Below are 27,675 nucleotides of genomic sequence, written 5' to 3'. Positions count from 1 at the left end.
CATACTCTTTCTTTTCTCTCCCACTGCTTTGGTGGGGGGATGCTTTCCCGTACTCTCTTCCTGTCTCTGTCCTCTCTTTGCAAACAAAAATAGCTCCCTGACCTCTGCAGCTCCCCTCTACCCCAGTTTACCTCTCTGTGCCACATACCTGCCAAGATCTGTGGTTCAGGTTGTGAAGATTGTTGTGTTAATCCTCAAATCAGTTTCCTAGGTGTGCAAGATGGTTTAGTGTTGATCTGGCTGCATTTCAGGGATGACAGACGCAAAAAAAACTTCCATGCTGTTCCCCATCTTGGCCTCTCCCCAGGTGCATTTTTAATATTATGTTGTGACACTCTGGATTCTGCTAAGATCCTTAATAGCTTTACAGTTGTTTATAGCATCAATGCCCTATTACCGCATAATGGCTAAAATTAGATGTGTCAATTTTTTTTTAATTCTTGAAAAAAAATAATGAGATAAATATATCTCTAATGTGATAAATAATAAAAAGCTATTTTTAATGGAGAAAATCTAGATAAACTCTCACTAAAATTGGAAACAAGACAAATAAACATTTGTCCCTATTAGGGCCAAACATTATGACAAGTACAGGCCAATCATATTAGAAGGAAAAAAGAGTAAGAGGTCCAAAAATCTTCAATACATTGAAAACACATACATTTCTAAGAAAAACACAAAAAAAATAAGTAAAATAATAGTAAAAGTGTAAATAAATAAAACACTCAACCACTTGAGAATGTTAAAATTCTCTCCTAAGCAATATTTGTGCCAGACAAGCAATCAAAACCAGAGGTTACCAAATCTGGAATTTATTCTGGTAAAGGTAAGCCAGAAATTTAGCTTCATTTTTCCCCATATGACTATCCAGCTGACTCAATACAATTTCCTCAAGAATCTAAAATTTCCAAACTTATTTAAAATGCTATTTTCATGCCATACTAAATAGGGTAAGGGAGATCTCCTTCTCTAAACAAGAAAAACCAGAAGCACTCTAGTTGGTGCTGTTGGCTGGATTTTCAGTAACAGCTTCTCAGACATTTGCTTCAGCAATTTCTTTCCTTCCAATTCACTTTATTAAAACAAGACTAAACAAATAAAAAATCTTCAAATGTGGAATACAGAAGAGTGACTTCTGTTTTCCTGACCAAAGTCTGGTGTGGCACCATAACAGCCTGCAGACAGGCTAGTGTTTGAGGAATGGTCAGCTACAGTCGACCATTGTTGATAGCATTAAGTAGGATGAGACTAGATGAATGTGGCAACATGGGGGTCAGTGGTGACCTTAGTAAGAGCAGTTTTATTCCAACGATGCAGGTGTGAGTTAGGTTAGAGTAGGTTAAAGAATGCATTAGAGAAGTAGACGTGATGGGGACAGCTCTTACAATGCAACTCTTATAAGAACATTGGTTATTTAAGTGAACAAAGAAATTTAAGTCCACAACTAAAGGGGAATATGAGGCAAGGCAGGACATTTTAAGGATGGAATGTACAAATGGGAATGATCCAGCAGAGAAGGGGAGATTACTGATATGCATCTCTACCATTACTCGGAGGGTATTGATTCTGGAATCAGCAATCTGACAAATAGGTACAAAGAAGCACTGTCAATTTGAGGACCCTCCTGAGGAGTCTGGAATAACTGCTGATTTGGAGTTTGCTCTTGTGGTATAGGGAGGAAGGGTGAGGGGGACGACAGGTATGTGAATGAAGGGTATATGAAAAGAAATGCATCTATTTATTGATAGGCCCTCACCATCTCTAGTCCAGATCAGTCTATTTAATAAGTGACTGTGGAGACACAAATGTTGAATGATCTTTAGGGGAAAACACCAAAATCTGCTACATTTGAATAAGACTATCATATAGACTTTAACCCAGAATTAAAGTGGAATAAGATAGGAACACCTGGGTTGCTCTATCAGTTAAATGTCCAACTCTTGATTTCAGCTCAGGTCATGATCTCATGGTCTGTAAGATTGAACCCCATGTTGGGCTCCATGCTGACAGCACGGAGCCTGCTTGGGATTTTCTTCCTCTCTCTCTGCCCCTCTCCCACTCATGCGTGCTCTCTCTCATGCTCTCAAAACAAACAAACAAACAAACAAACAAACTTTTAAAAAAGTAGAATAAGATAATTCCAGGTTTATAATCATCTTTTACCTCTTTGTTACCTTACATACATGTTTTTTTATAAGATAAATGGTTCTAGGACCATGTCATCATGGGAATACCGAGCTTTAACACTTTTTAAATTTTTAAAAATCTGGACAAATTATTATAAGATACATATGTATTATTATAAGATACATTTCATATGATAAATAATAATATCATTCTAATCTATTGAAACCAATTTTTTGCTGTTTTACTGAAATAAAATTCATACTTACTCTGAATAGTATTTCTTCATTCCATTTTGGATTCAAAGTCTAAAAGACAATAAACAGAGTATAACTATTTTTTAAATATTTTTGTCATATAAAAATAAAGCAAAGTATATTAAAATGTTTTTGAATATTGCTACGTCTAACCTTTTTAATGGTTTTCGTTTGCACACTTGTAAAAATTCCATTCATTGGGTCATATAATGTCACTCTCACATATGGATCACTGTTAAAATAAAAAACATATATATAATTGTTGCTTATTCTCAAACTCAGATTGCTCAACCTATAAAAATCACAGATTTTTCCTTGTTAGCAATTTCTACAATTATTTCCTACTGTTAAAGGGAGGGTTCCTTGGCAAGAGTAGGTAATTATAGTAATTTCTGCATCTTGTTGAAAAGCTAAAGTACTGTGTTAGTGAAGTAGACAAAGAATTGGAAAGAAACCTTTTAATCCAATTTAGTGATTTCCAACCTATTTCGATTTTTCAAATTTTGTTCAATTTTTATTACGTTCTTTCTTCTTTGGGGTTAAGATGGTTAATTTGATTCTTAAGACTAGCTTTGCAAGACCTCAGGTTGTTCCAAGTTATCTCAAGGGTGTAAACTGTTTTTACAAAATAAGACAAAGTGCTTTCAGTTCAAAATAATTATGTGTCATGTAACCCCTTCTACAAAGTGACATGGAAAAGAAAAATCTTGTGATACGTAAGTTTGCAAAACAAAAGACTGTACACTTTACCTGCCCCTGGTCAAATTCCTCCCATTTCCTTTGGGGATCCCAAGTACTCATGATTCTCCACCACCAACTCCCCCTCCAATTTCCTCATACAACCTTACCTCTTACTTTGACAAAAATCAAAGCCATCAGACCACTCCCAAGACCCCGGTATTTATCAGAACTCATCCTTACCCCTAACCTCAGTGATTCAGGTGTTGTGCCCCTATTTGAGGTCAATTCCTCTTTGTACATGTTCTAACCACCTGCTCTGGAAACTTCTATCATCTATTTTCATTTCTCCCTTTTGTATCTTCAGCTTTTCTTTTCACCTATGTTTTTCTAGTCACATAATTATGTTTTTAAACCACCTCCCCCCCTTAACTCTTCCTCCTTCCTCCAGCAAAGTGATCTAGATTGTCTTTCCTCCCACCTCAAACTTTCTAGGAAAATAATCTGTAATAATAATAATGACTAATATTTATATAGCAAGTACTCTATGCCAGGTACCATTCTAAGCAGTTTACGTATATTAACTCTTAGAATCCTTATAACTGCCTATGAGGTAGGTATGATTATTGTTTTTATTTTGTACAGAGAGATAGTTCAAATCATAGCAGATCATACAGCTACTAAGTGCAAGAGTGAGAACTGACACTCAAGCACCTGGCTTCAGAGGCCATGTTCTTAGCTACTCTAGCCCACCACCTCCCTTTCTTCATTTCCTCAACCCCCACTGCTCTTCAAAGTCTTAGAATCTGGTTGCCACCTCTTTCTTTCTAACCCATCCCTCTGAAAATGCTAAAATCACCAATTTTGCTAAAACAATCAACACTCTCCAGGCACTGATTTTGCTGGTCCTCTCTTTATTTAATACTACTGATTAGTTTCTCTTTGAAACTAATCTCATTTGCTTTCATGACACAACTCCCTTTTGGTTGTCCTTATACTATCCTAATTGTTCTCTCTCGGTTGCTTTCTTAGGCTCCGCTCCTACTACCTGCCAGTTAAACACTGAAATTCCCTTAAGTATTGCCCTTGGTCCTTTATTCTCTCTACCTTTTCCCTTCACAATCTCATCCATGGTTTTAACAACTAACTGTGTATTCTCAAATATAAATGTTAAACGTAAATGTAAATATAAGTATATATCCTCAATCTCACCACCCAGCTAGACCCTGCCACCTGGCTGTTTCTCAGTTGATCTTCCCTCCCCCCTCCCCCCCCCCCTTTTTTTTTTTGCCTTTTTCCACGTTATTTATTCACAGTCACATAGCGACATGAAGGGAATAAACCAATTAGGAGTTTTTTGGAGAGAATGGGGTATGGGTGGAAGGGTGGGACTTAAACAGAAAATAATCTTATACACAGCTAGATAGAAGATTTACAGATATCTTTTTAAAAAATAGTATTCTCTGAGGGTAATGGAGTAAGATAAAATCATCATGAACAAAATAAATTAGCAACTTCTTATTACTGCATAACCGAAAACAAAAGTCTTAGGAAATGATTTGCAGTTTCTGTCATGATTTACAGATACTTATGTGATATATATTTCCAACATGGAAAAATAAAGACTAACACTGAGTAGTAGATTACCACAATGCAGAGGGAACTTGAACACATGAAAAGAGCTGCCATCTGGTAGCAAAAATATATTTACGCTGATATTAGTATCAAGATTAAAGACACTCAAATAAGTTATGCCAATACAGCAGAACTATTATTCCTAACATCATAAGAACAATTTCTTATTACTCCTACTCATAACTAAAAAGTCTAAGAGCTCTGCCCAATTTTCAATTGGCTGTTCTATCATATTATTTTTAAATTGTAAAAGATCTTTATATATATTGTGAATTAAAGGGTTCTATCAGATACAGGTTTTAAAAATATTTCCTCCCCATCTGTGGCTTGCCTTTTCCTTAATTGCGTCTCTCAAACAACAAGAGTTTTTAATTCTGATCAAGTCCATTTCAACACTTTCCTTCATGTTTCATACTTTTTGAGTCCCGTTCAAGAAATCTTTGTGTACCCCAGTAGAGCACAGAGTTTCTCGTATGTGTCCTCGCAGAAGTTTTATAATTTTAGCTCTTATTTTCTATATAATGTGTGATAAAGAACAAGGTTCATTTTGTGCCATACTGATAACCCACTGTTCCAGTACCATGTAATGAAAAGACTAACCTCCTTTTGAATTACCTTAATACTTTTTGTCGAAAAGCAATCAGCCATGTGTGTATGTGTGCATGCGCATATGTGTGTGTGCATTTCTATATTCTTTCTTCTATTCCGTTGAACAATTTACTTATTCTTATGCCAATGCCACTCTGTTCTGATTACTGTAGCTAGATAGTCAGGCTTGAAATTAGGTAGCATAACTTCTCCAATTTTGCTCTTTTATGAAGTTGTTTTGGTTTACTCTATGTCCTTTGACTTTCCATAAAAATAATAGAATCAATTTACCAATTTCTTTAAAAGATCTTTCTGTGGGGGAACCTGGGTGGCTTAGTCGGTTAAGCATCTGACTCTTGATTTCAGCTCAGGTCATGATCTCACGGGGTCATGAGTTCAAGCCTCACATCAGGCTCCACACTGTTAGTGCAGAGCCTGCGTGGGATTCTCTCTCTCCCCCTCTCTCTGCCCCTCCCCAACTCCATCTCTCCCTTTCTCCCTCTCTCTCAAAATAAATAAATAAACTTAAAGAAAAAATCTGGCTATGTTTAAAAAAAGAAAGAAAAAGAAAAGATCGTGCTGGGATTTTGACTGGGATTATGCCAAATCTACTCAATTTGAAGAGAGCTAAAACTCTAACAATAGCGAATCTTCCAATCCATGAACACAGCACATTTATCCATTGATTTAGATCTTTGATTTCCCTCAACAATGTTTTACTGGTTTTTAAAAAAAAAAATTTTAAGGTTTATTTATTTCTGAAAGAGAGACAGAGAGAGCACAGGAGCAAGCGGGGGAGGGGCAGAGAGAGAGAGGGAGACAGTATCCAAACACACTCCAGGCTCTGAGCTGTCAGCACAGAGCCTGACGGGGGCTTGAACTTGTGAACTGTGAGATCATGATCTGAGCTGAGTCATACGCTTAACTGACTGAGCCACCCACGCATCCCAATGTTTTATAGTTTTCGGTGTAAAGTTTGTACAGATCTTTTGTTAAAATTATTTCTAAGTTTTTATTTTTTATGCTATTGTAAATTGATATTTTTAAAATTTATTTTCCAATTGTTCATTGATAGGGTATAAAAATATAATCAATTTTGGTTCAATGAGTTTGTATCTTGTGGCCTTGTACCTTATTAGGTCTGGCAGCTTTTTTTTTTAGATTCTTTATGGCTTTCCATGTACATGATCATGTTGTCTACAAACAGACAATTTTCTTCCTTTTTAGTCTACATTACTTTTATTTCTTCTCTTTGCCATATTACACAGCTAGGACATCTAGTACAATCTTGAACTGACTGTAAAAGGACAAAACCTTGCCTTATTCCTGAATTTAAGTAGAAAGCATTCAGACTGTCACCACTGAGTATGAAGTTAGCTATTGTTTGTTTTTTTGTTTTGCTTTTTTCCACAATAACCTTAAGCAGGTTTAGAACATTCCCATCTGTCCCTAGATTATTAAGAGTTTCTACCACGAAGAGGTGCTAATGATTTTTTCCTTTCATTGAAATGATCATATATTTTTCTTTTTTTCTATTAATATAATGAACTACCTTGATTTTTTTAATGTTAATTTATTTTTGAGAGAGAGAGACAGACAGAGTGTGAGGAGGGGAGGTGCAGAGAGAGAGGGAGACATAGAATTTGAAGCAGGCTCCAGGCTCTGTCAGCACAGAGCCCAACATGGAGCTCAAACTCATGAACCATGAGATCATGACCTGAGCCAAAGTTGGACACTTAACCGACTGAGCCACCCAGACACCCCTTGATTAATTTTTGGATGTTAAATGAATCCTACATTTTATTCTTAGCTTGCTGTAATTTTTTTTTTTTTTTTTTTTTACCGTGAACAGGTATTGGATTTGTCAAATGTACTTTCCATACCTACTGAAGTGAAAATGTGTTTTTATTTCTGTACCATATAAATATGATGAATTACATTGATAGATTTTTTTTCTTAATGTTTACTTATTTGAGAGAAAGGCAGAGAGGGAGGGAGGGAGGGAGGGAGGGAGGGAGAGAGAGAGAGAGACAGAATCCAGAGTAGACTCTGTCCTGACGGCAGAGAGCCTGATGTGGGACTCAAACTCACAACTGTGAGATAATGGCCTTAGCTGAAGTTGGACGCTTAACTGACTGAGCCATGCAGGCACCCTTGATAGATTTTTTTTTTTAAATCAGATCATTTATTATTGTGTGACTAATTGTTGAAATCCTTAAGATGAACTGGATGCTGCAACAGCTGCCTTCTTGGGTTTAGGTGTTGTTCCTTCATGAAATCCATGCTTTCATCTACTGGGATACAATTTTTAGGTGTCTCATCCAACCAGTCCCAGTGGTATTTCATCTTTTAGCCTTGGCGCTCCAGTTATACTTTCTCTTCCACTTGGCAGAACAGCCACATCTGCCACAGGTCAACTTCTGAAGGCGGTAGGCCTTAGAGCCACAACGGCGGCACACTATGTGCATTTTACTGTGATGCTTTCCAAATGACGACATCCCCTTTGTCATCTTGCTTCTGCGGCCAAGACCAAAAAGACTGGAAGTGAAGGCACTTCCACTATATCCTACATTGATAGATTTTTTTTTTTTTTTAATGTTGAACAAACCTTACATTTCTAGGAAAATGCCTACCTGGTCATATATTGTTATATATCGTTCAATATAGGGCTACTCAGGCTTTCTATTTCTTCTGTGATTGATTTTGGTAATTTGTGTCTTTCAAGAATTTTGTCTATTTCATCTAAGTTGTGTCCAATTCTTTATTAGCATGAAGTTGTACACAGTATTCCCTTTTTGTCTTTTTCAATTCCATAGGCTCTACAGCAATCCCTCTGCTTTCATTCCCATTATAGTAATTTGTGAATTTGTGCCTTCTCTTTTGTTCTTGATCAATATAGCTATAAGTTTACAATTTTTATTGGTCCCTTCAAAAAATAAGCTTTTGACCTCAACGACTTAAAAAAAATTTTTTTTTAATGTTCATTCAGTTTTGAGAGACAGAGACAGAGTGCAGGTGGGGAGGAGCAGAGAGAGAGGGAGACACAGAATCAGAAGTAGGCTCCAGGCTCTGAGCTGCCAGCCTAGAGCCCGATGTGGGGCTTGAACTCATGAACTATGAGATTATGACCTGAGCCAAAGTCGGCTGCTTTACTGACTGAGCCACCCAGATGCCCCAACCTCAATGATTTTTTTCTATCATTATGCATGTTCTACTTCATTAATTTCTGTCATTACCTTTATTATTTTCTTCCTTCTGCTTACTTTGGAATTAATTTGCTCTTCTTTTTCTAATTTCTTAAGATCAGAACTCAAATCATTCATTTAGATTTTGCTTCTTTTCTAAGTTAGGCACTTCCAAACTATACATTTTCCTCTAAATATTACTTTAGCTGCATCTCACAAATTTTAATATTGTGTATTTTCATTTTCATTCTGTTCAAATTTTTTCCTAACTTCTCTTGTGATCCCCTCTCTGACTCATATTATTTAGAAGAGTATTGCTTTATTTCCAAATATTTGGGTTTTTCAAAACATCATGTTACTCATTAACAACTTTATTTCATTGTTATCAGAGAACTTGCTATATATAATTTCAATGTTTTCAAAATTCCTGAGACTTGTCCTAACATGGTCTATGTTGGTGAATGTACCACGCACACTTCAAAAGAATGTGAATTTTGCAGTTGTTTATTGTTTTATGGCCCAACATATTATGACTGACAGACTATAGGGTAGCTCCTATTATCTCCACCTCCTACTTTTCATGCCCTTTGTGGTATCCTCCTCTTAAATGTGGGAAGAACCTATGCATCCTAACCAATCCTAAAATACATTATGGAAAAACTGACAAAATGTATATGATTGCATTACAAAAGACTATGTATGCTTGGAGACCCCCTCCTTTGCTAGCTTTGAAAAAGCAAGATGTTAGCTTGTGAGCTGCCATATGAAGAAGGTCATAAGGCAAGGAACTTAGGGTGTCCTCTGTCTGACAGCCAGCAAAACTGAAACCGTCAGTCTGGCAGCCTACAAGGAACTATATGCTATTAATAATCACATGAGTTTCAAAGTGGACCCTTCCCCAAGTAAGTCTCAGATGAGGTCATACCCCTGGCCAATACCTTGATTGCAGCTCTATGAGAACCTAATGTAGACAACGCAGCTAAAGCATGAAAGGATTCTGACCCACAGAAACTATGAGATAATATGTGTGCATTCTTTTAAGCTGCTAAGTTTATGGTAATCAGAGTCATGCAGAAATAGATAATACGTTTATGGGCTATGCTAGTTTATGTACTATCTCCACTTGAAAAGAATGTATACATGCAGTTGTTAGAAATAGTGTTTCTTATGTTGAAGTTGTTCACAATATTGTTCAAATTTATGTTTTTGTTGATTTTCTAATCTAGTTGTTTCATCAACTGGTGAGAGAGGTGTTAATGTCTCCAACTATGATTATGGAATTTTTTATTTGTCCTTTTAATTCTGTCCAGCTTGGCTGCAAAATATTATGTTGCATATTATCATCCATAACATTATGCATATTATTTTCAAGTTCTGTTATCAGGCACATATTTATGATTGTTTTATAATTTATTTATGATTTATGATGGTTACAGCCTCCTGTAACCTCCTGGTTACAGCCTCTTTTATTGTTATGACATGTCTACAAATACTTTCTGGTGTTGAAATCTATTTTATCAGATATTAATAAATCTACATCAGTCTTTTTACACTTAGTGTTTGTATGGCATATTTCTTTGGATGCATTTTATTTCACCTTAGCTGTGCCTTTATATTTTAGATGTATCTTTTATAAACAACATGTAATCGGGTCTTGTTTTTCAATCTATTCTAACAACCTCTGACTCTGCCTCATATTTGCCTTAGTCCATTAATGTTTAATGTTATTACTGATAAGATTGAATTTAGGTCTACCAATTTATTATTCGTTTTTTATTCTTTTCTTTCCCTCTTTTTTTTCTTTTCTTGATCATTTACTCATTTCTTGGCCTTTTAATTATTTATTTTCTCAGGAATTTCATTTAAAAATATCTTTTGGTTTTTTTATCTATAATTCTTTACATTATATTCAGTGGCTTATCTAAGTCTTACAAAACACACCCTTAATTTTTTATTCCACTTACATTTAATATTGTACCACTCTACTAAACAGGTCCATAACTGTGTTGAGGAGCAGGAACTGGTGTATTATATTAAGAATGTACAAATTATGATGTGCTGAGTGAGGAGGAATAAACCACCCGCATGGAGTTGACAGGTAGCTCCTCAGCATGTGAGCTCCTGCTTTGGGGAAGTGAAAACCTCAGGGTCATTTTGATTGAAGGCAGTTTTAATATACCCACACAAAGGAAGTAAGTCACAAGATTTGTTACTTAGAGATCCCAGAAACAGGAGGAAATGGGGGGGGAGGGGTGGTGGAAGGGAAAGCAATGAGCCAGAAAAAGGGCAGTCTTCCATTACCAGGTCATGAGTGAGTAAGAGATAAAGAACAAGGTAGCAACCACCTATTACTTATAAGGTGATTGGGGTGGACGTCACTAACTTTTTGTGGTCTTAACTCTTAAGTGGTTATTTTAAAAAGGTGCCCTGGAGAACACACAGGGGGAACTTGTGATAGAAATCCTAAGCTCAGGTCCTTATCTAAATGTCCAGACCCTGGGTGTGAGCAGGGTTGTCATAATGTAAAATGCCCAGGAGGCAACTAAATTCAGTTGTTTTTCTTTCATCACAATAACCCACACCCATTCCTGTCCTTTAAGCTATAGTTGTTATATATATTCCATCTACATATAACATAAATCCTGTAAGAAATGTTGTAATTTGTGATTTAAACAGGCATACGTTTTATTTTTTTTAAGTTATGATAAAAACAACATAAGGTATTTTTCATATTCCCAGACATTTACCATTTCCTTATTCCTTTCTGAGGATCTGTGTTTCCATCTATTATCATTCTTTTTTAGCTGGAAGAACTTCCTTTGGCTCTTCTTATACTGCAGGTCTGCCAATGATAAAACCTTATAGTTTTCTTTTATCTGAAAGTGCTGTTATTTTGTCATCATCCTAAAGGACATTTTCACTGAATACAGAATTCTGGATTGACAACTGTTATTCTATTGTTGCATTTTCTTCTGGCCTCCATAGTTTCTTGGGAGAAGTCAGCCCTTAACCAAATTGGTAGTTCCCATGCACGTAATACATCATTTTCTTCTCTTTCTTCTGTCAGGATTTTTCCTTATACTCGTCTTTCAACAGTTTGGCTATGATGTGCCTCACTTGTTCCTCTTAGTGTTATCCTGCTTGGGATTTCTGGATACTATCTATTTGTATCTTTCATCAGATTTTTAAAAATTGGCCATTCTTTTTTTTTTTTTTTTTTTTAATTTTAGAGAGAGTGTGAGCAGGGGAGAAGGGCAGAGGGTGAGAGGAAGAGAATCCCAAGCTCAGCCATTATTTCTTAAAAAATGTTTTGCCTCAGGTGGCTCAGTCGGTTAACTGTCCAACTCTTGATTTTGGCTCAGTCGGTTAAGTGTCCAACTCTTGATTTTGGCTCAGGTCATGAAATCATGATTCATGAGTTTGAGCCCCATGTGTTGGACTCTACACAGATAGTACAGAGCCTGCTCGGGATTCTCTCTCTCCCTGTGTCTACCTCACCCTCACTCACATTCTCTCACTCTCTCTGTCAAAATAAATAAATAAACTTAAAAAAAAAATTTGCCTCTTCTATTTCTAGGACTCTAACTACATGTATGTTAGACTGTCTGATATTCTCTAACAAATCCCTGAGTCACTGTTCATTTAAAAAGTTTTTTTCAATCTTTGTCTCTGTCATTTTCTAATTGGAAAATAATCTCTACTGATCTAATTTTAAGGCAATTAAGTTTTCTTCTTCATCGGCATTCTGCTGTCAATTCCACCAAGACTTTTAATTTCAAATATTGTATTTTTCAGTTCTAGAATTATTTTTTATGGTTTCTATCTCATTCCTGAAATTTTCAATCTTTACTGGTATAATATCAAGTATAAGCATGCTATTGAGACGTGTTCCATTTTCCTGGTTCTTTATAGATCATATAATTTTCAATTATATCCTCAACATTATAAATATGAAGTTGTGGAGACTCTGGATTCTGCAATTTTTCTCTGACGATTATTTGTTTTCTTTTATCATATAATTAATTATCTTATTTGGACAAGAACTACAAACCATGTTTCTTGGGCAACAACTCTTATCTCTATTCAGATCTTTTTCTTTATTTTTAAAAAATTGTTTAAAGAATGTTTTATTTATTATTTTTGAGAGAGAGAGAGAGAGAGCATAAGTTAGGGAGGAGCAGACAAAGAGGGAGGCAGAATCCAAAGCAGGCTCCAGGCTCTGGGCTGTCAGCACAGAGCCTGAAGCGGGGCTCGAATTCACGAGCTGTGAAATCATGACCTAAGGTGAAGTTGAATGCTTAACCAATTGAGCCACCCAGGGGCCCCAGATTTTTTGACTTTAGTTGAGATGCTTTGAATCTGCTATCACATGTGTGATTCAGGGTCAGCAGATGTCCATCGGCACAGTTTGGGAATCTACTCTCTGCGTCTTTCCCTTCCAGAATCCCCAACCTTGCTATGTGATAGTTCAGATAGCAACGAATTTAGTAAAACACCAATTGGAAATATAATCATTCTGCCTTACACAATAATTTACCTATTAATAATATTATTCAATTATGCAGGAAACCAAAGTTTAGAAAAAATTAAATACCAGTGCAGTTTTAAAATTACAAACCGACTTAATATACTTACCTAGATCCCAAGATATCCTTTTTGGCAAGGCCTATTCCAGCTATCACTTTGACCCTCACAATTCGGGAATTTTCCTAAAATACAAAAATTTATATACTATTTTCATGTACTTTATAACCTAAGACACATACCTTTAAATATATATATATCTCAAATAAAGTATTCAGGATATTAAAATTACTTGGAGGAATCTTGTTTAAGAATTAATCTGATTAAAAAGATATGAGAGAAAATAAAAAACTATATTGTTATTTGTGGGTAACTTGATATATACAAAGAAAACACAAATAAACTAGTGTTAAACTATTACATTAAGGCCTTACCTTTGCTTCCAAGAAAATTTACATCCAAATTCCTAGTAGTAATATTTATCATTGTTGCTATGTACACAATAAAAATCAAGAGCTTATAATCATTTGTAATAACTATTCAAAGGTAATTTTTTTAAAGTTTTTATTTAAATTCTAGTTAGTTAACATTCAGTGTAATATTACTTTCAGGTGTACAATTCAGTGATTCAACACTTAAATAAAAAAAAAAAAAAACACCCGGTGCTCACCACCACCAGTGCACTCCTCAATCCCATCCTATTTACCCCATCCCTACCCCCACCTCCCCAGTTGGTTATTTATAGTTAAGCGTCTGTTTCTTGGTCGTGTCTCTCTTTTTTTCCCTAGGCTCATTGTTTCAAAAATCTCACTCAATAGATTGTACAGTAAATAAAACTATAGTATATTGATACTGTAATATATCAAGTACTAAATATCCTAGGTATTATATACTGTTATGAGGTTTAATATAAGAATGTCTTTTGAGATACACATTGAAATACTTAGAGATAAAATGTGATAGAGTACAATTTACGTTTAAATGGCTAAGCAAATAAAATGTTGAATGTGAATGTGTGTGTGTGTGTGTAAATAAAGGAATAAGTAAAATGTTACCAATTTGTGGATCTAGCTGAGGGTTATACAGGTGTTCATTGCACTATTTTAACTGTCCTGTAGATTTTAGGTTGTTTGAAATTAAAAGGTGAGTAAGAAAATATTACAAAACAGAATGCTTATTTTTAAAAAATTCCCAAGTAAGCAAAACTATTAGACACGGAGAAATAAAATTAATAAGAAATGTAAAATACTTTTATGGATAAAATTATAAAAACTTATTGAAGAACACAAAAAGACTTAAGTAAATGAAGAAATCTACTGTGTTCATAGATGGAATTATTCCAATTATTGTCTGTTTTCTCCAAAGTAACCTATAAATTCAATACAATTCTAACTCCCTCACCCCCAAATTTTTTCATAGGTTTTAACAATAATTGTAAAATTCATAGGTAAGAGTAAAAATGAGTAAAGAAGTAAACAATAACATTCAACCACTATCTTATCTTATATACAGAAACAAACTGCAACTACGTTAAAGTCTAAAAGCAAAAAAAGAATACTTTAAAATTTTCATAAGAAATTTTAGAATATTTCTATGACAGTGGGGTAGGAAAGGATTTTAAAAAATACAAACTCTAATGGGAAAAGTGATTAGATTTGATATTAAAATTATATACCTTTTGCAAGAGAAGAGATGCCATGAACAAAATGAGAAGTCAAGGGGACAGACAAGGTGTTAGTATCTAAAATGTGTGCCACTGACAAATTACGATTATCTAGAATCCATAAAGAACTCCGAAAAACCTGGGGGTGAAATATAAACAGTCTAATACAAGAAATCATAGAGAATGTACAGTTAGTACATGAAAAGATATTCAATCTCACCAGTAATCAGGGAGAAATCTAATACACTGTTGTTAGGAAGTATACATTGAAGATTCATTTTGAAGAGACATTTGGAAAACCTACTAATGTTCTAAATTAATAACTCAGAAATTCTACTTTTAGGTCTAGTCCCTAGATAAACTTTCACTCACGTACTCAAGGACATAAGCACAACAGCATTCACAGGAGTATTTCTAAGATCAAGAAATATGAAATAAGTGTTGCCCAGCAGAGAGCAACCTCATGGATTCTATTATACAATCATTCCATCAGCAAGTAGTCAGTCATATTCCCTTCTGAGCAGAGGTCTGGAAAGGAGATAATACACATATCACAGAATGTTTATTTCAATCTTCTTCTATTTCTAAATGCTTACAACCACCCTCATTCCTGGAAGTTCACTGAATAAATATGATAATGGGAATATTCTATTAGCTCTAAAACAGATGATAAATTAAGATAATACAAAAATCTTTACAAAAGATGCTAGATAAAATATGTTTCCTCTATCCCTAAATAGAACTAAATACAGAGCTGATGGTGCAAGAAAGAAGGGAAATCCTCAGGTATCAGAAGAAAGATGGAATTAAAAACCAGAGAGAAAAATATGTGAACTGAAATTTCAGTTTTCTGCAGGGACTGATTTCCAAAAAACTGAAAAGATCTGCAGTCACTCTTCCCGGAAAGTCCCACTGACTAAATAGGCCCATTAAAGGATTCTACTGGCCCCAATAGCCACATTTTCACTATACCACTTGACTGGGAAATGGCTGTACTTTATTAGGTACTGATCTCCCACACTGAATTCTGAAAATCAGAACACTTCTCTGAGATGACTTAATAAATAAATACAAACATTTTCAAGTGGTCAAGTGTAATGAAAAGTGCCATCAGCAAATAATGTTATTTGAAAATCCCAACTTTTGTAAACACAGACAAGTGTTTATAATTTAGATATAAATTTAATCGAGGAAACAATCTGAAATAGTTAATCCATATTGGTGAAGCCTCTACTGAAAAAACCCCCCAGAAGTCTCCTGGAGAAAAATGTAACAAGCATTGATTTTAAAAATTCCAGGGGATGATAAATTATTCACAGTGACAAATACATTTGACTTTTAAACCTTCTTGCATTTCCTTCCACAAAAATCAGAACTAGTTATTTTCGATGCTGCTGGTGTTAATGGATGTGAAGCTATATTGACTTGAGATTTTGTCATAAAATTAAATAAGAAATGCCCTTTATTTTCACATTTCCATTCACATCTGTGCATTTTACAAATTAATGTTAGAAAATTGTCAAAATGGGTCTTTGCAACCACATCCATAAGCAGATCATACCTCACATCATCTTTGAAAATGAAGAGCATAAATGCTGCAACTAGAAACTAAACTCTTCAATAATTTTGGAAACATGATATTCAAAGTACTGTTAATAGAAACTTGGACAGTGCTCAAATGAGGAAAAAAGAAACAAAAATTAAACTCTTCCTTATTCAAAACGGAAACAGACCACAGCTGTTTGCTAAAGTTTGAGTTTCCCCTCCACTCCTAAGAGAGCTTTCCTGATTTTTGAAAGTGAAATGTAAAAGTCACAAATGGCAGGCAAAGGTATGCGGCTTTTCTCAACGACAGTACACAATAAAATGGTAATGTGTTATCTATGCAGGAGGCTACAGTAATTAAAAGCAGCTTTCCAGACCTGAGATTTTCTCCACAATTCATGAAAATAGCTACCAACTGCTCCTTAATCTTTTGTCAATGCCCCCATTTCCAGGAATAGGAAATGTAGAGCTGTCCTGTATCACCTGAGCAGTCATTTAAAATGTATTATTATTTTTTAATGACAGGGGCACCTGGGTGCCTCAGTGGGTTAAGCATCCGACTCTTGATCTTGGATCAGGTCAAGCCCCACCCGTGTGGGCACTCTGTGCTGACAGCAAGGAACCTCCTTGGGATTCTCTCTCTCCCTCTTCTGCCCCTCCTTGCTCCTGTGCGCACATACTCTATCTCTGTCTCTCAAAAGTGGATGGACATTAAAAAAAAATACATATATATATATATATATAGAGAGAGAGAGAGAGTATCATTTAATGATTATATTATAATAATTATAATAATTATAATGTTAATTGGAAAAATCAGGATGCAGAGTGATATTTATTCTGTGATAACTGAAAAAAGATATGCAGATGGATGAAGATTAGAAGGAAATATTTAACAGCGATAATAACTATTAAAATAATGAGATGATGAAGGTTTTTGTTTTACTTAAACTTTTTGTAAATTTTATAACTTCTATAAATTATAAATTTTTAAGTTATAATTTATAACTTTTTTAAGTTATAACTTTTTGATAAATTTACATTGAAGTTTTTTCTTTAAGAAAGGCCTGCCTTTTCCTCAAAGTCCAAATGCCATCTTTTCAAAAAGATTTCATAGTTGAAATGAATTTTCCCCTCTCGATGTTAAAGCCCACTTTTACAGCACTTATCACATATGGTCTTGTATCTGCGGAGATAAACGATGTGTCTTTCTGCACTATTAAAATTGTGGTATTTTGAAGCTCAGGAAACTTATCTTTTCATTATCTTTGTATCCTCTGTGAAACTCAGTAGAATACTTGGCACATAGCAGAGGCTAACAAATTCTTGATTAACCACAAAGCTTTCTGAAGTAGCTGAAAGAAGGATTAAGGCATTTTATCAAGAAAGGAAAAGTTTGTACAGTGAGCCCAGAACACTGGCTGCCAGATCTATACCCACAAAACAGATGACTGGAAGACTTCACTTTGAGGAAACTGAATGATGCCAGGGAGGGGAGGAACCAAATGTTGTAAGTACTTATATGTGAGAACCCCACAGTGAAATGACAAGTTCAGATAACCCTATCATGCTATACTCCAGTCAAAAGTACCTGCCTACTGTACAGAGGATGTATATTAGCAAATGATGGAATAAATTAGGGAGGAGGAAGACAAGAGATTACAGAAACAGGAGCTCCAACACAGAAAAAAAGATAAAGGGGATTCTCACAATAAGGGCAAACGGAAGCCTGCAGGTGATGGCTACACATCAGGTGTAGAGTGCAAGCAGTTCAGATAGAATGCGATGTGGCAAGAGGCTGTCTCTGACAAGAATGAAGAAAAAGGAATGGATAGCTCTATATATACATACATACACTCAATGTCATATATATATGACATTTACATTGAGTAGTTTCAAAACTCTGTCAGACAGTTTGCAAATTTGTGACAAGTATACAGAAAACTAAAGCAAGGGGCATCTGGGTGGTTCAGTGGGTTCAGCCTCTGACTCTTGATCTCGGCTCAGGTCGTGATCTCACAGTTCGTGAGTTCAAGCCTTGCATTGGGCTCTGCTCTGATGGCAAGGAGCCTGCTTGGGATTCTGTCTCTCTTTCTCTCTGCCCCTCCCCCACTTGTGCTCACTTGTTCTCTCTCTCTCTCAAAATAAATAAATGAACCTAAAAAAAAAAACTAAAGCAAACAAAAAATGTGCCATATTTAACAAAAAATGACTAGAGTTGGAAGGAGGGATGTGCTTTCTTTTCTTTTTTTTTTTTTTTGGCAACATGTTATATAATTTATGGTGACCATATTTTCAAAACTAAAAATCTGAACCTATGACTGCCAGGAGTTTTCTTCCTCTGGTGTGTAAAATTACTTGAAACCTGTTACAAAATTGTAAATGCTAGATCACTCTTACTGGAAAATACATAAAGTGAGGATTATCCCAGTAAGGGTGGAGTACATGACTCCTATATATTTGCTATGCATGGTCAAAGATCCTAAGAAGCGTCTGGCATTAATAACCATAATAAACTAGAATACTCAAAATCCTTAGATTTAAGAGAGAGCTGTGGTTCTCAAAGTGTATTCCCTGCACCAGTAATATGAGCACCACATGGCAATTTATTAGAAACACAAAAGTTCAGGGCCCATACCTACTCAATCAGGCAGTGGTGGAGCCAGTAGCCTGTGTTTTAACAAAAGTTGAAATGCACAGGTAAAGAGCAAGAAGGTAAGAAAGGGAAGTGCTGTAGTTAATGCAGTTGCGGGACTATTTCCCTTCTCAAAAACTACCACTTTACTTATTCAATCAGTACTGTATAATTTCCAAAAAAATAACAGCTCATCATCACTTCACATTTTAACACTACTCTTATATGTGATGGCACCATATACGTTTATACACAAAATGCCTCTGGAAAGATACACATCAAGCTAATAACCTATACTTGTGGAAAAGATACTTTCATAAGATGTGTAGATGAATGTTCACAGTAGGTTTATTCATAAGAGCCAAAAGCTGGAAACAATGGAAGTATCTGTCAGAGGGAAAATGGATAAACATCTGGTTTATTCATACAATGGAATACTACTCAGCAATAAAAAGAATGAGTTGCTTATACAAACAACCACATGGGCAACTGAAAAGCATTACATTAGACAAAAGGAGCCACACACAAAAGTGTACACACTGTATGATTCCATTTATATGAAACTCCAGGACAGGCAAAACTAATCCATGGTGATAAAAGGTTGTCTCTGGAGAGTGAAGTGGGGAGTTGACTGGAAGAGAGCCCAAAGGGACATTCTGGAGTAATAGAAATATTCTAGATCTTAACTGAGTTGTGGGTTAGACATGTTGAAAAGCACTGTACTTTGGGGCATCTGGGTGGCTCAGTTGGCTAAGCGTCTGACTCTTAATTTTGGCTCAAGTCATGATCTCACAGTTCATGGGATTGAGCCCCACGTCGGGTTCCGTGCTGACAGTGTGGGGCCTTCATAGGATTCTCTCTCTCCTCTCTGTCCCTCCTCTGCTCATGCTTTCTCTCTCTTAAAATAAATAAACTTAAAAAAAAAAGCACTGTACATCTAAGTGTACTTTAAAATCATGCATTTCACTGTTTGTAAATTTTACTCCTCTCCCCGCTCCCCCCAAAAAGAAAAAAAAATCAAAATAAAGATGTTTTCATACAAAAACAAAACCAAGGAAATTTATTACCAGCAAACACTCACTAAAAAAACTTCTACAGGATACACCTCAGGCAGAAAAAAGTGATCCTACATAGAAAGCCAGGAGATGTGACAAGAAATGAAGAAATAATAAGTAGGGAAAAAGTTAAGTATGTGAGGAACAAATATTAACATTAAAATGTCAATGATGATGATGGTGTGTGTGTGTGTGTGTGTGTGTGCATGTGTGCATGTATGCACACATGTTTAGTGAGTTTCCATTCCACTGGGGATCCAATTCAAAATCCTTAATGTGACTTTCAGGCACTGCCTGCCTGGGCTCTGCTCTTCTCTCCTCTTCAGATTTATGTCCTGACACTGTCCTTTCTCCTCCACCATTCTAGTCTTCTTTATGTTCCCCTCCATCTCATCTTCTGCACATGCGGTTCTGTTTACCTGCAAGGCTTTTTGCCTCACTCTTCACCTGGCTAACTCCTATTCATCCTTAGGTTCAGTTTAAAGATGACTTCCTCAGTCTTTCCTTAGACTTTCTCCCCTCCTTCATACCATGCAAGATTAATTCATCTTTCCTGTTATATGTTTTTATCTCACATTCTTTCTCCTTCATAACATTTATAAAATGTTTGTGTGATTACATAATTACTGTCCTTCTCTTCCTGTAGGCTGTAAATTCAGTGAAGTCTGCCTTTCATCATTATCACCTCATGGCCTGATCCAAATGCCTTACACATAGTCACTGCTGGACAAATATTTTTTTAAGCAAATACAGAATTCAAGGTCTACCTAAAACCTATTAACAACAACAACAAAAAGACAGAAGATATGGAAGAACATAAAAACAGTTACAAGTTAATTTTGCATGTTACATTTATAACCTTCCTAAGAAAGAGACTCTTTCTGTTAAATTCTTTTATTTAGGCAACTATTTGCAGCAGGACACTGGAAAGACCAAGTCTTTAGTATTAACGAAATCTGAGATTCAAGTCCAGATCTGCTACCTAATAGGACTGAGTCCTTGAGCAAATCACAATCTCAGACTCCTCATCTGTAAAATGGGGATAACGCTATCTACATTCGCAAAACTGATTCAATGGTTATAACTGAAGTGTGAGGGGTGCCTGGGTGGCTCAGTTAGTTAAGTGTCCGACTCTTGGTTTCAGCTCAGGTCATGATCTCCCAGTTTGTGAGTTCAAGACACTCATCAGGCTCCATGCTGACAGTGCAGAGCCTGCTTGGGATTCTCTCTCCCACTCTCTGCCCCTCCCCTACTCACTTTCTCTGTCTCTATCTCAAAATAAATATACTTAAAAATTTTTTTTAAATAACTGATGTATGAGAACATGTGACCTGGTACTTGAAATACAGCAGACACTCGATTAAAGGCAGCTCTGATTATATTTAGGTTGACTCTTTTACTTTGAGGGAGAATATTTTCATTAAAACATCTTTATGCACTGGCATGATTGTTTGCATTTGTTGCCACAGCATATCTCAGATGGGGGAAGCCAAACATTTGGGTCAGGTCATGCAGTTATGATGTTGCACCACAGACATATTTATTCCTCAAGACTTCAGGAAAGTCTTATCAAAACCTTTTTTCATTTTGCTGTGTCTTTCTCCCTGCATTTATCTACAGGCTTCTCCTACCTTCTGCATTTGTTTATCCTCTTAAAACTTTGATAGGATTAGCAAGGGAGCCACACAGAGAAGGGAGAGGCCAGTAACACTGATGGCCACAGAATTCAGTAGAACAGTGGGTTTAGCAACTCAAATCAGCAATCTCACATTCTCTAGGTACTGTAAAATATGAATGCCAGACACAGCTAGGGGATGGTCACCCCATCAGCTGATGTAAATATCCTGCTCTGACAGATGTCAAATACCTATGCCAGATCACAGAGAATGACAGAGCCAGAATTCCATCCTAGTCAAATTCAATTTTCTATACCCCTATGCACCGTAAATGACTTATTTACAGGTGCCTTCCAGCTCCAAGATTCTATTCCTATATGATATATGAATTGCTAATAGTTACCTGTAAAATATATATATATATATATATAAAATATATATATATAAAGTATATATATATATATATATATATATATATATATATATAAAATGAAAACCATTTTCTACTAAATGAAACCAATGTTCCTAGAAGAAATGGCTGGTTCTAGACAATGGTGGGCTAGGCAAAATACAAGGAGTCTGGAACATCTTCAGCCAGAATGTAATGAAGTGTTCAAAGAATGATGGAGACTTGTCACAATGACCTAGGAACTCCCTTAAAAAGTCTTCCTATGACCAAACTCTGATAATTTGAGCAACAAAATATTTAATGATAGTAATTAATTACAACCCATTGAATAAGGTGGAATTCTACACATCCATGCTGATGTAAATAAATGAATAAATAAATGGAGGAGAAAGGGAAAGCTCTTCTTACATAGAATGCCTATTAATAAAGATAGAAGTAAAAAAAAAATAGTGGTGTTTGATTCAGGTGGAAGTCATCAATGAATGGTGAAAGTGGTGGATGGAGATCTGATGAGGAAGGACTGGCTACTGGCATAATCTCTGAAGATGTCTCCACAAAAAATACAAATCATTAGGAAGGGGAAAATGGTGACATGACAAAACAGAAACCTGACAGACACCCAAATGATCAAGTGAGCAAGGTTACCATTGACAGTGACGGGACAAGTCAATATCATGTACCCCATGTACCCCCTGATGTGATGCACTGATAAGAACACAGCATCATCTCTGTGATTCCTGCCCAAAAAAGCATGACTTTGACATGGTCCTGAAGAACCAGTAACCAAACCCCAGCTAAGGAACTTCCTACAGGTTGTACAGCTTGTAATCTGTCAAAAAAAGACCAAGGAACTGATAGAGATTAGAATAGACTGCAAAGACAAGTACATGCAGCATATGTTCCTACATGGGCTCCTGGACCAGAAAGGAAAAAGGGAAATATTAAAACACCTGTCAAGGATTGATGGGATCTGAAGATTGGATGGTAGTGTCATATCCATGCTTATTTTCTGGCTTAGAGGTTGGATGGCTGTTATGTAGAAGTGTTCTTGTTTTAGGAAAATACACACTAGCGCATTTAGAGGTGAGAGGGCATTGTGTCTGCAGCTTGGCCTCCAATGGTTTAGAAAAAGACTAATGAAAAGGGCAAAAAAGGATGATGGGGCAATGGTAGTGACTTGTCAATAGCAGGAGAACCATGTGAGGAGGATCTGGAGTTATTTGCACTGTGCTTCCAACTTTTCTCTTGGTTTAGAATAACTCAAAAGCAAACTGCTAGAAAATGAATTGTATGTATCCACTTCTCCGGGACCATGAAAAATAGAATGAGGCTGGAATTAAGGAGCTGCCAAAAAGGAGCAATGGCAAAAACAATACATGAAAGTTTGTGGCCTGACACAGGTGCAGCTTCAAATGTGCTTCTCCTTTTGTGTGCGGTGAATAAAAGCTTGGGCACTGTGCTCCCCGGTTCAGTATGATGCCAGGGCAGACGGGGTCTGGTTCCGCTTGGCATCGGTGGGTCTCGAAGTGTCAGTAATATGCACTTCTTAACTACCCTGCTGCTGATGTGCTGCCGTAGCTGTCACCCACCCAGGGCATCCATTCCTCTACAGGTGCATCCTGTACTTCCAAACTGGCCCTGGACACTCTCAACTCTTTCCCTTTCCTTCCTTCTTCACCTTGCTCCAGTCAGCTTTCAGTTGCAAGAAACAAATCACTCCAGGTGTTTTGAAAAGAAAGAAGTTAATACAGGGAATTAGGCGCCTACAAAATCGTTGAAGAGCTGGAGGGGCAGGCTGTAGGCGAGGCCCCCGCAGGATCCTGAAACATCTGAGAATTGGCCCACCCAAGAAACTGCCAACTTCTGCCCCAGTCAGGAAGGTAGGTAATCAGGAGCCACCACCAGATCTGCTGGCTTTACAAACATACTGTATCTAGTCATCAGGAAGTTGCCACGACCACTGGTTCTGCAACTTCCTACCAAAGCCCCAAGATACCAGATACTGAAAATGCTTTGGCAGAAAAAGTCAATGTCTACATGACTATGCTTGGCAGCAGAAAGAGCCAAAGAAACACGAATTTATACTCCACTTCATTTCTACTTTCCACACCTCAAGCAAGTACACCAAACTGGGAAACCTATTTCAAAACCCATTTCTAGAAATGCTAAGTGCAAGAGAGTATGGGAAACATAGAGTCCAGCTTTCTAATCTCTGCATAACAGGGAAGTCCATGAAAAGAGGGTAGAAGGGTTGTTGAATTCCAGTGTCCATAGCTACCACACTCCTCCTCACCAAAGTGGGAATTGGCCTCTACTGTTAATCCCAAGAGACTGTCAGAGCAAATCTGGTATAACTTGTATTACACTACTTCCTTAGTTTGTCAGGCTTTATGACAAAATCTGCACGCGAAGCCTGGGCCACCTCTCACTAAAAGACATTTACATGTGGAATAATAGCTAAAATTCACTTAAAAGTGATAGAGAGGAATTATGATCTAAACTTTGGCCTACTTCAACATTAATATGCTCTTATGGTGTGACTCAGCAGTTAAAAATATCAGTTAAATTCTAATTCTCCAAGCATCTTGTATCCCACGCCTGTTCGTTTTTCTTCTTGTTTCAGTTTCAAATTTAAAATAATCATCACTTTTTGCGGTAACAGAAAAGCTACCTTACTTTTAATCAACAGCAGAGGGCTGCCTATTACCAGACTGTGAGTTCTAGAAAATAACACATCTGCAAAGTTTTTCCTCTAAAAAACAAAAACAAAACAAAACAAAAAAAACCAACAACAACCAAACAGTGAGGGGGAAGCTCTTCTAAGCCCTCTTTTACTTCGTGATGAACCAGAAAATAAATGACAAATAATAGTGATGAGATGGCAACCTCTACCAGAAAACAGAAAACAAGTGATTTTTATCCTTCCCACCAGACTGTGAGCTCCTCACAAACAGGCAGGGGCCGTTTTTTTTCTCTCTGTGTCCCTGGTGGCCAGCATACTGCGTGATACAGAACAGGCAGTTAATAAATGTCTGTTGGATGAATAATCTAAATTACAGTGGAGAAGCAGAAGACAGCACTCCATCATGTCTCTTATCTGCCCATCTCACTCTCTTCCTCAATGTGGACAAAGTGGACAGAGGGAGCTGCAAGGAACTTTGAGTCCTGGGACTCACAAATGGACTCCCATCAGGCAAACAGAGTGGGCCTCAGGCCATGAAACTTCCCAGAAGTACAAATCCTTCAGGAAGCAAGTTCAGGAAAACCTCATTTCAATGGGTGGAGTTTCTGGCCTTCAGTCCCAATTGCTTACTGACCACCCACTAACAGCCATAATTCATCTTATTTCAGCTGGGTAGAAGGGTGATGTGAAAAGCAGGTAACTGAAAACACAGAATCTGCACCAAAGAGAAAACAGTGAACAATACCTTTGGCAATATTCCCTGGAAGGGAAAGAGATGAGAAATCTGGAATCAGGACCTACCTCTGAATATTAACAAGGAAAGAAAGTCCAAGGTCAGCCTGAATGGGTTGGATATCAGCTTGACGTTATCTGCATTAAACAGCTTATTGTAGCAAAGCAGGAAGACCTGACTGATAAGAAGAAAGCTATCACAGGTTCAACACTCCATTATTTTCCTCTGATCTCTTCTGCAGAACGGTAAAGGACCTCACCCGGAATATCATCTTTAGCCATAACACATTGACTACTGTTTCTGAGGGTCTACGAAGCTGCCACCATTTTTCCACCACTGCTTTGATTCTCTTCTGGTGGCAATAACTGAGAAATTAAATTCTAATCTATCACATGATCATTCTCAAAACACTCTGAGATAACCTGCCAGCATAAACAAGTTGCCCACTGTTTATGTACAAAGAGCTGTCAAGATAAATGTAAAAGACATTTTGTAAAAGACTTCTGAAGATACCAAGTGACTAAGAGAAGGCACTATTCCAACACTCTCAAAAGATAAAATTAAGGTGATGTACTTAGATAATTGGGTCCAATCTTGATAACAGGTACATGTGACAGCTTAGCCAGTCAACAAAAATGCTTAAATCTGATTTTCCCCCCAAACTGAACTAGTCACTGTTAGACTATATAGCCTTTCATTTCCCACCCATTCCCATTTTGAATCAAGAATTCAGGGAAGCCACATCTCATTTAAAACGGAACAACTCTTTTCAAATGCCCTTATTTTTAGTAAGTGTTAAGGTATAACCAGCATTAAGTTATTTCGCAAGGGACAGCTTTACCTTCTCAAATCATGGAACTTAATTTTCAAACTGGATAGCTGTGGGAAGTTCTTTGAAGTATACATTACAGCTTTATTTTTTATATATTACTGAAGACTGGTGAAATATAGCATGAACTTTCCACACTTGGCACTTGTTGCTAAACATGAAGAGAACAATCTATCTGCCTACTTTCCCACTGCCGTCTCCAGTTAGAAGATTAAAAACGATTTCAGATTAAAATAATAATAGTAAATAATAATAATAAAATAAAAGCCAAAATAGCTAATGACAATTCCCTTGGAAGTCTTCATGTCAAAGTCCATGAAGTTAAGTCCAGCGGGCCTCTGCCAGCGAAGGCTAAACAACAGCAGGGATGCTGAACTCCAGGGAAATCCGCCCCACCCCACCCCACCCCCGCCCCCCGGAGCTCACGCACCCTCGGCGGGGGGTGGCAGGAAGGGGCCGGCGGGGCGATGCGCGTCCCCCGCGCACTCATGCGGCTCGCTGCCTAGCACCCCTCCTCTACACTTCCTGAAGGAAACTGACAAGGAAGGCGGAGGCTCCGGGCGGAGAGGGGTGTGGAGTCTCCAGGCTGGCGAAGAAAACGCTGCTAGCTAGAGCAAGCACTCCCCACCGCCCCCGTGCGCGCGCCGGGCCGCCCCAGGTCCCCACGGCGCCCAGCGCGCTCCCGGGGCTCGCGCATGGGGAGGCGGGGGCTGACAGACGACCCTCTGGCCGCCGCCGCCGCCTCCGGTCCGGCTGGTGAGCAGCGCGAAGGGAAGCCCGCCCCGCAGCCCCTCGGCCCCCGCACCTCATCCTCCGGGAGCCCGAACACCTCCACCGCGCAAGTTGCCATTTCCGAACGGCTCCAGCAAACTGGACGCGCTTGCCCCCGCCCTGGAGTGGGAACTGTAGTGAGAAGGAGGTGGAGGAGGAGAACTGGGAGGAGGCGGGAGGAGGTGGAGGAAGAGGAGGCGGTGCTCCCCCGGCGGCGGCAGCGCCTCCCCCGGCCAGTGGGCGCTAGTGGCACTAGGAAGCGCGGCGGGAAAGAGCCCGCAGCGCCTCGGCGGCGGCGCGCCTGTTGGGGCGTGGGGGTGGGGGCACGCGCCGTGAGGACAGCGTGCGTCAGGGGCTCGGGTAGGAGGCACGCGCGTGGCGGGGCTCAGGGCGTGGGGAGTGCGCGTGGCGGAGGCACGCGTGGCGGGGGCGCGCCGGCCGCTCCCGCCCCGGGAGGTTGGCCAACGCGCCCGCCTGTGAGAGCGGTGCAGCGCCAGGCGTCGCGTGGAGCAAGCCGTGGAGGCCGGGGGACGTCAGCCCTTCCCCTGGGAAACAAAGCTGCGGTTTTCCCCAGCAACAAGTCTCACTCAGATCCGCTCCACAGCTCTGCCTCTTTCTAGACGCCTGGGATCAGGAGCGCTTAATCCTAGCTTCACCACAAGCCAAAAATCAGAGCGCGTTCTTAGTAAAGGCTGCCAATTCCAATAGAAGCTGGACCTTGGGACCTCGTGGGGGAAAGCCCAGC

General features: G+C 38.0%; 1 protein-coding gene and 1 pseudogene across 1 annotated transcript in view; both read right to left on the bottom strand.

Moving 5' to 3' along the window:
• The window catches only part of NEDD4 (NEDD4 E3 ubiquitin protein ligase), a 135,753-nt gene extending 108,703 nt beyond the window's left edge, over positions 1-27,050 (bottom strand). Inside the window, exons 1-4 of the mRNA XM_047075071.1 lie at positions 26,965-27,050; positions 13,103-13,176; positions 2,535-2,613; positions 2,394-2,432 (exon numbers count right to left, since the gene is read on the bottom strand). Of these exons, the coding sequence (XP_046931027.1) occupies positions 2,394-2,432; positions 2,535-2,613; positions 13,103-13,176; positions 26,965-27,009 (237 nt within the window). The 5' untranslated portion in view covers positions 27,010-27,050. The remainder of the gene's footprint in view (positions 1-2,393; positions 2,433-2,534; positions 2,614-13,102; positions 13,177-26,964) is intronic.
• LOC124508567 (60S ribosomal protein L37-like) lies at positions 7,396-8,276 on the bottom strand (annotated as a pseudogene).
• Positions 27,051-27,675: the final 625 nt, after the last annotated feature.

The sequence above is a fragment of the Lynx rufus genome, unplaced genomic scaffold, assembly GCF_022079265.1.
Source record: "Lynx rufus isolate CCGP_SWC_20201006 ecotype Redwood Valley unplaced genomic scaffold, mLynRuf1.p SCAF_13, whole genome shotgun sequence".
NCBI lineage: Eukaryota > Metazoa > Chordata > Mammalia > Carnivora > Felidae > Lynx > Lynx rufus.
Note: the sequence above shows the minus strand (reverse complement) of the source record. Positions and strands in the feature narration are given on the sequence as shown.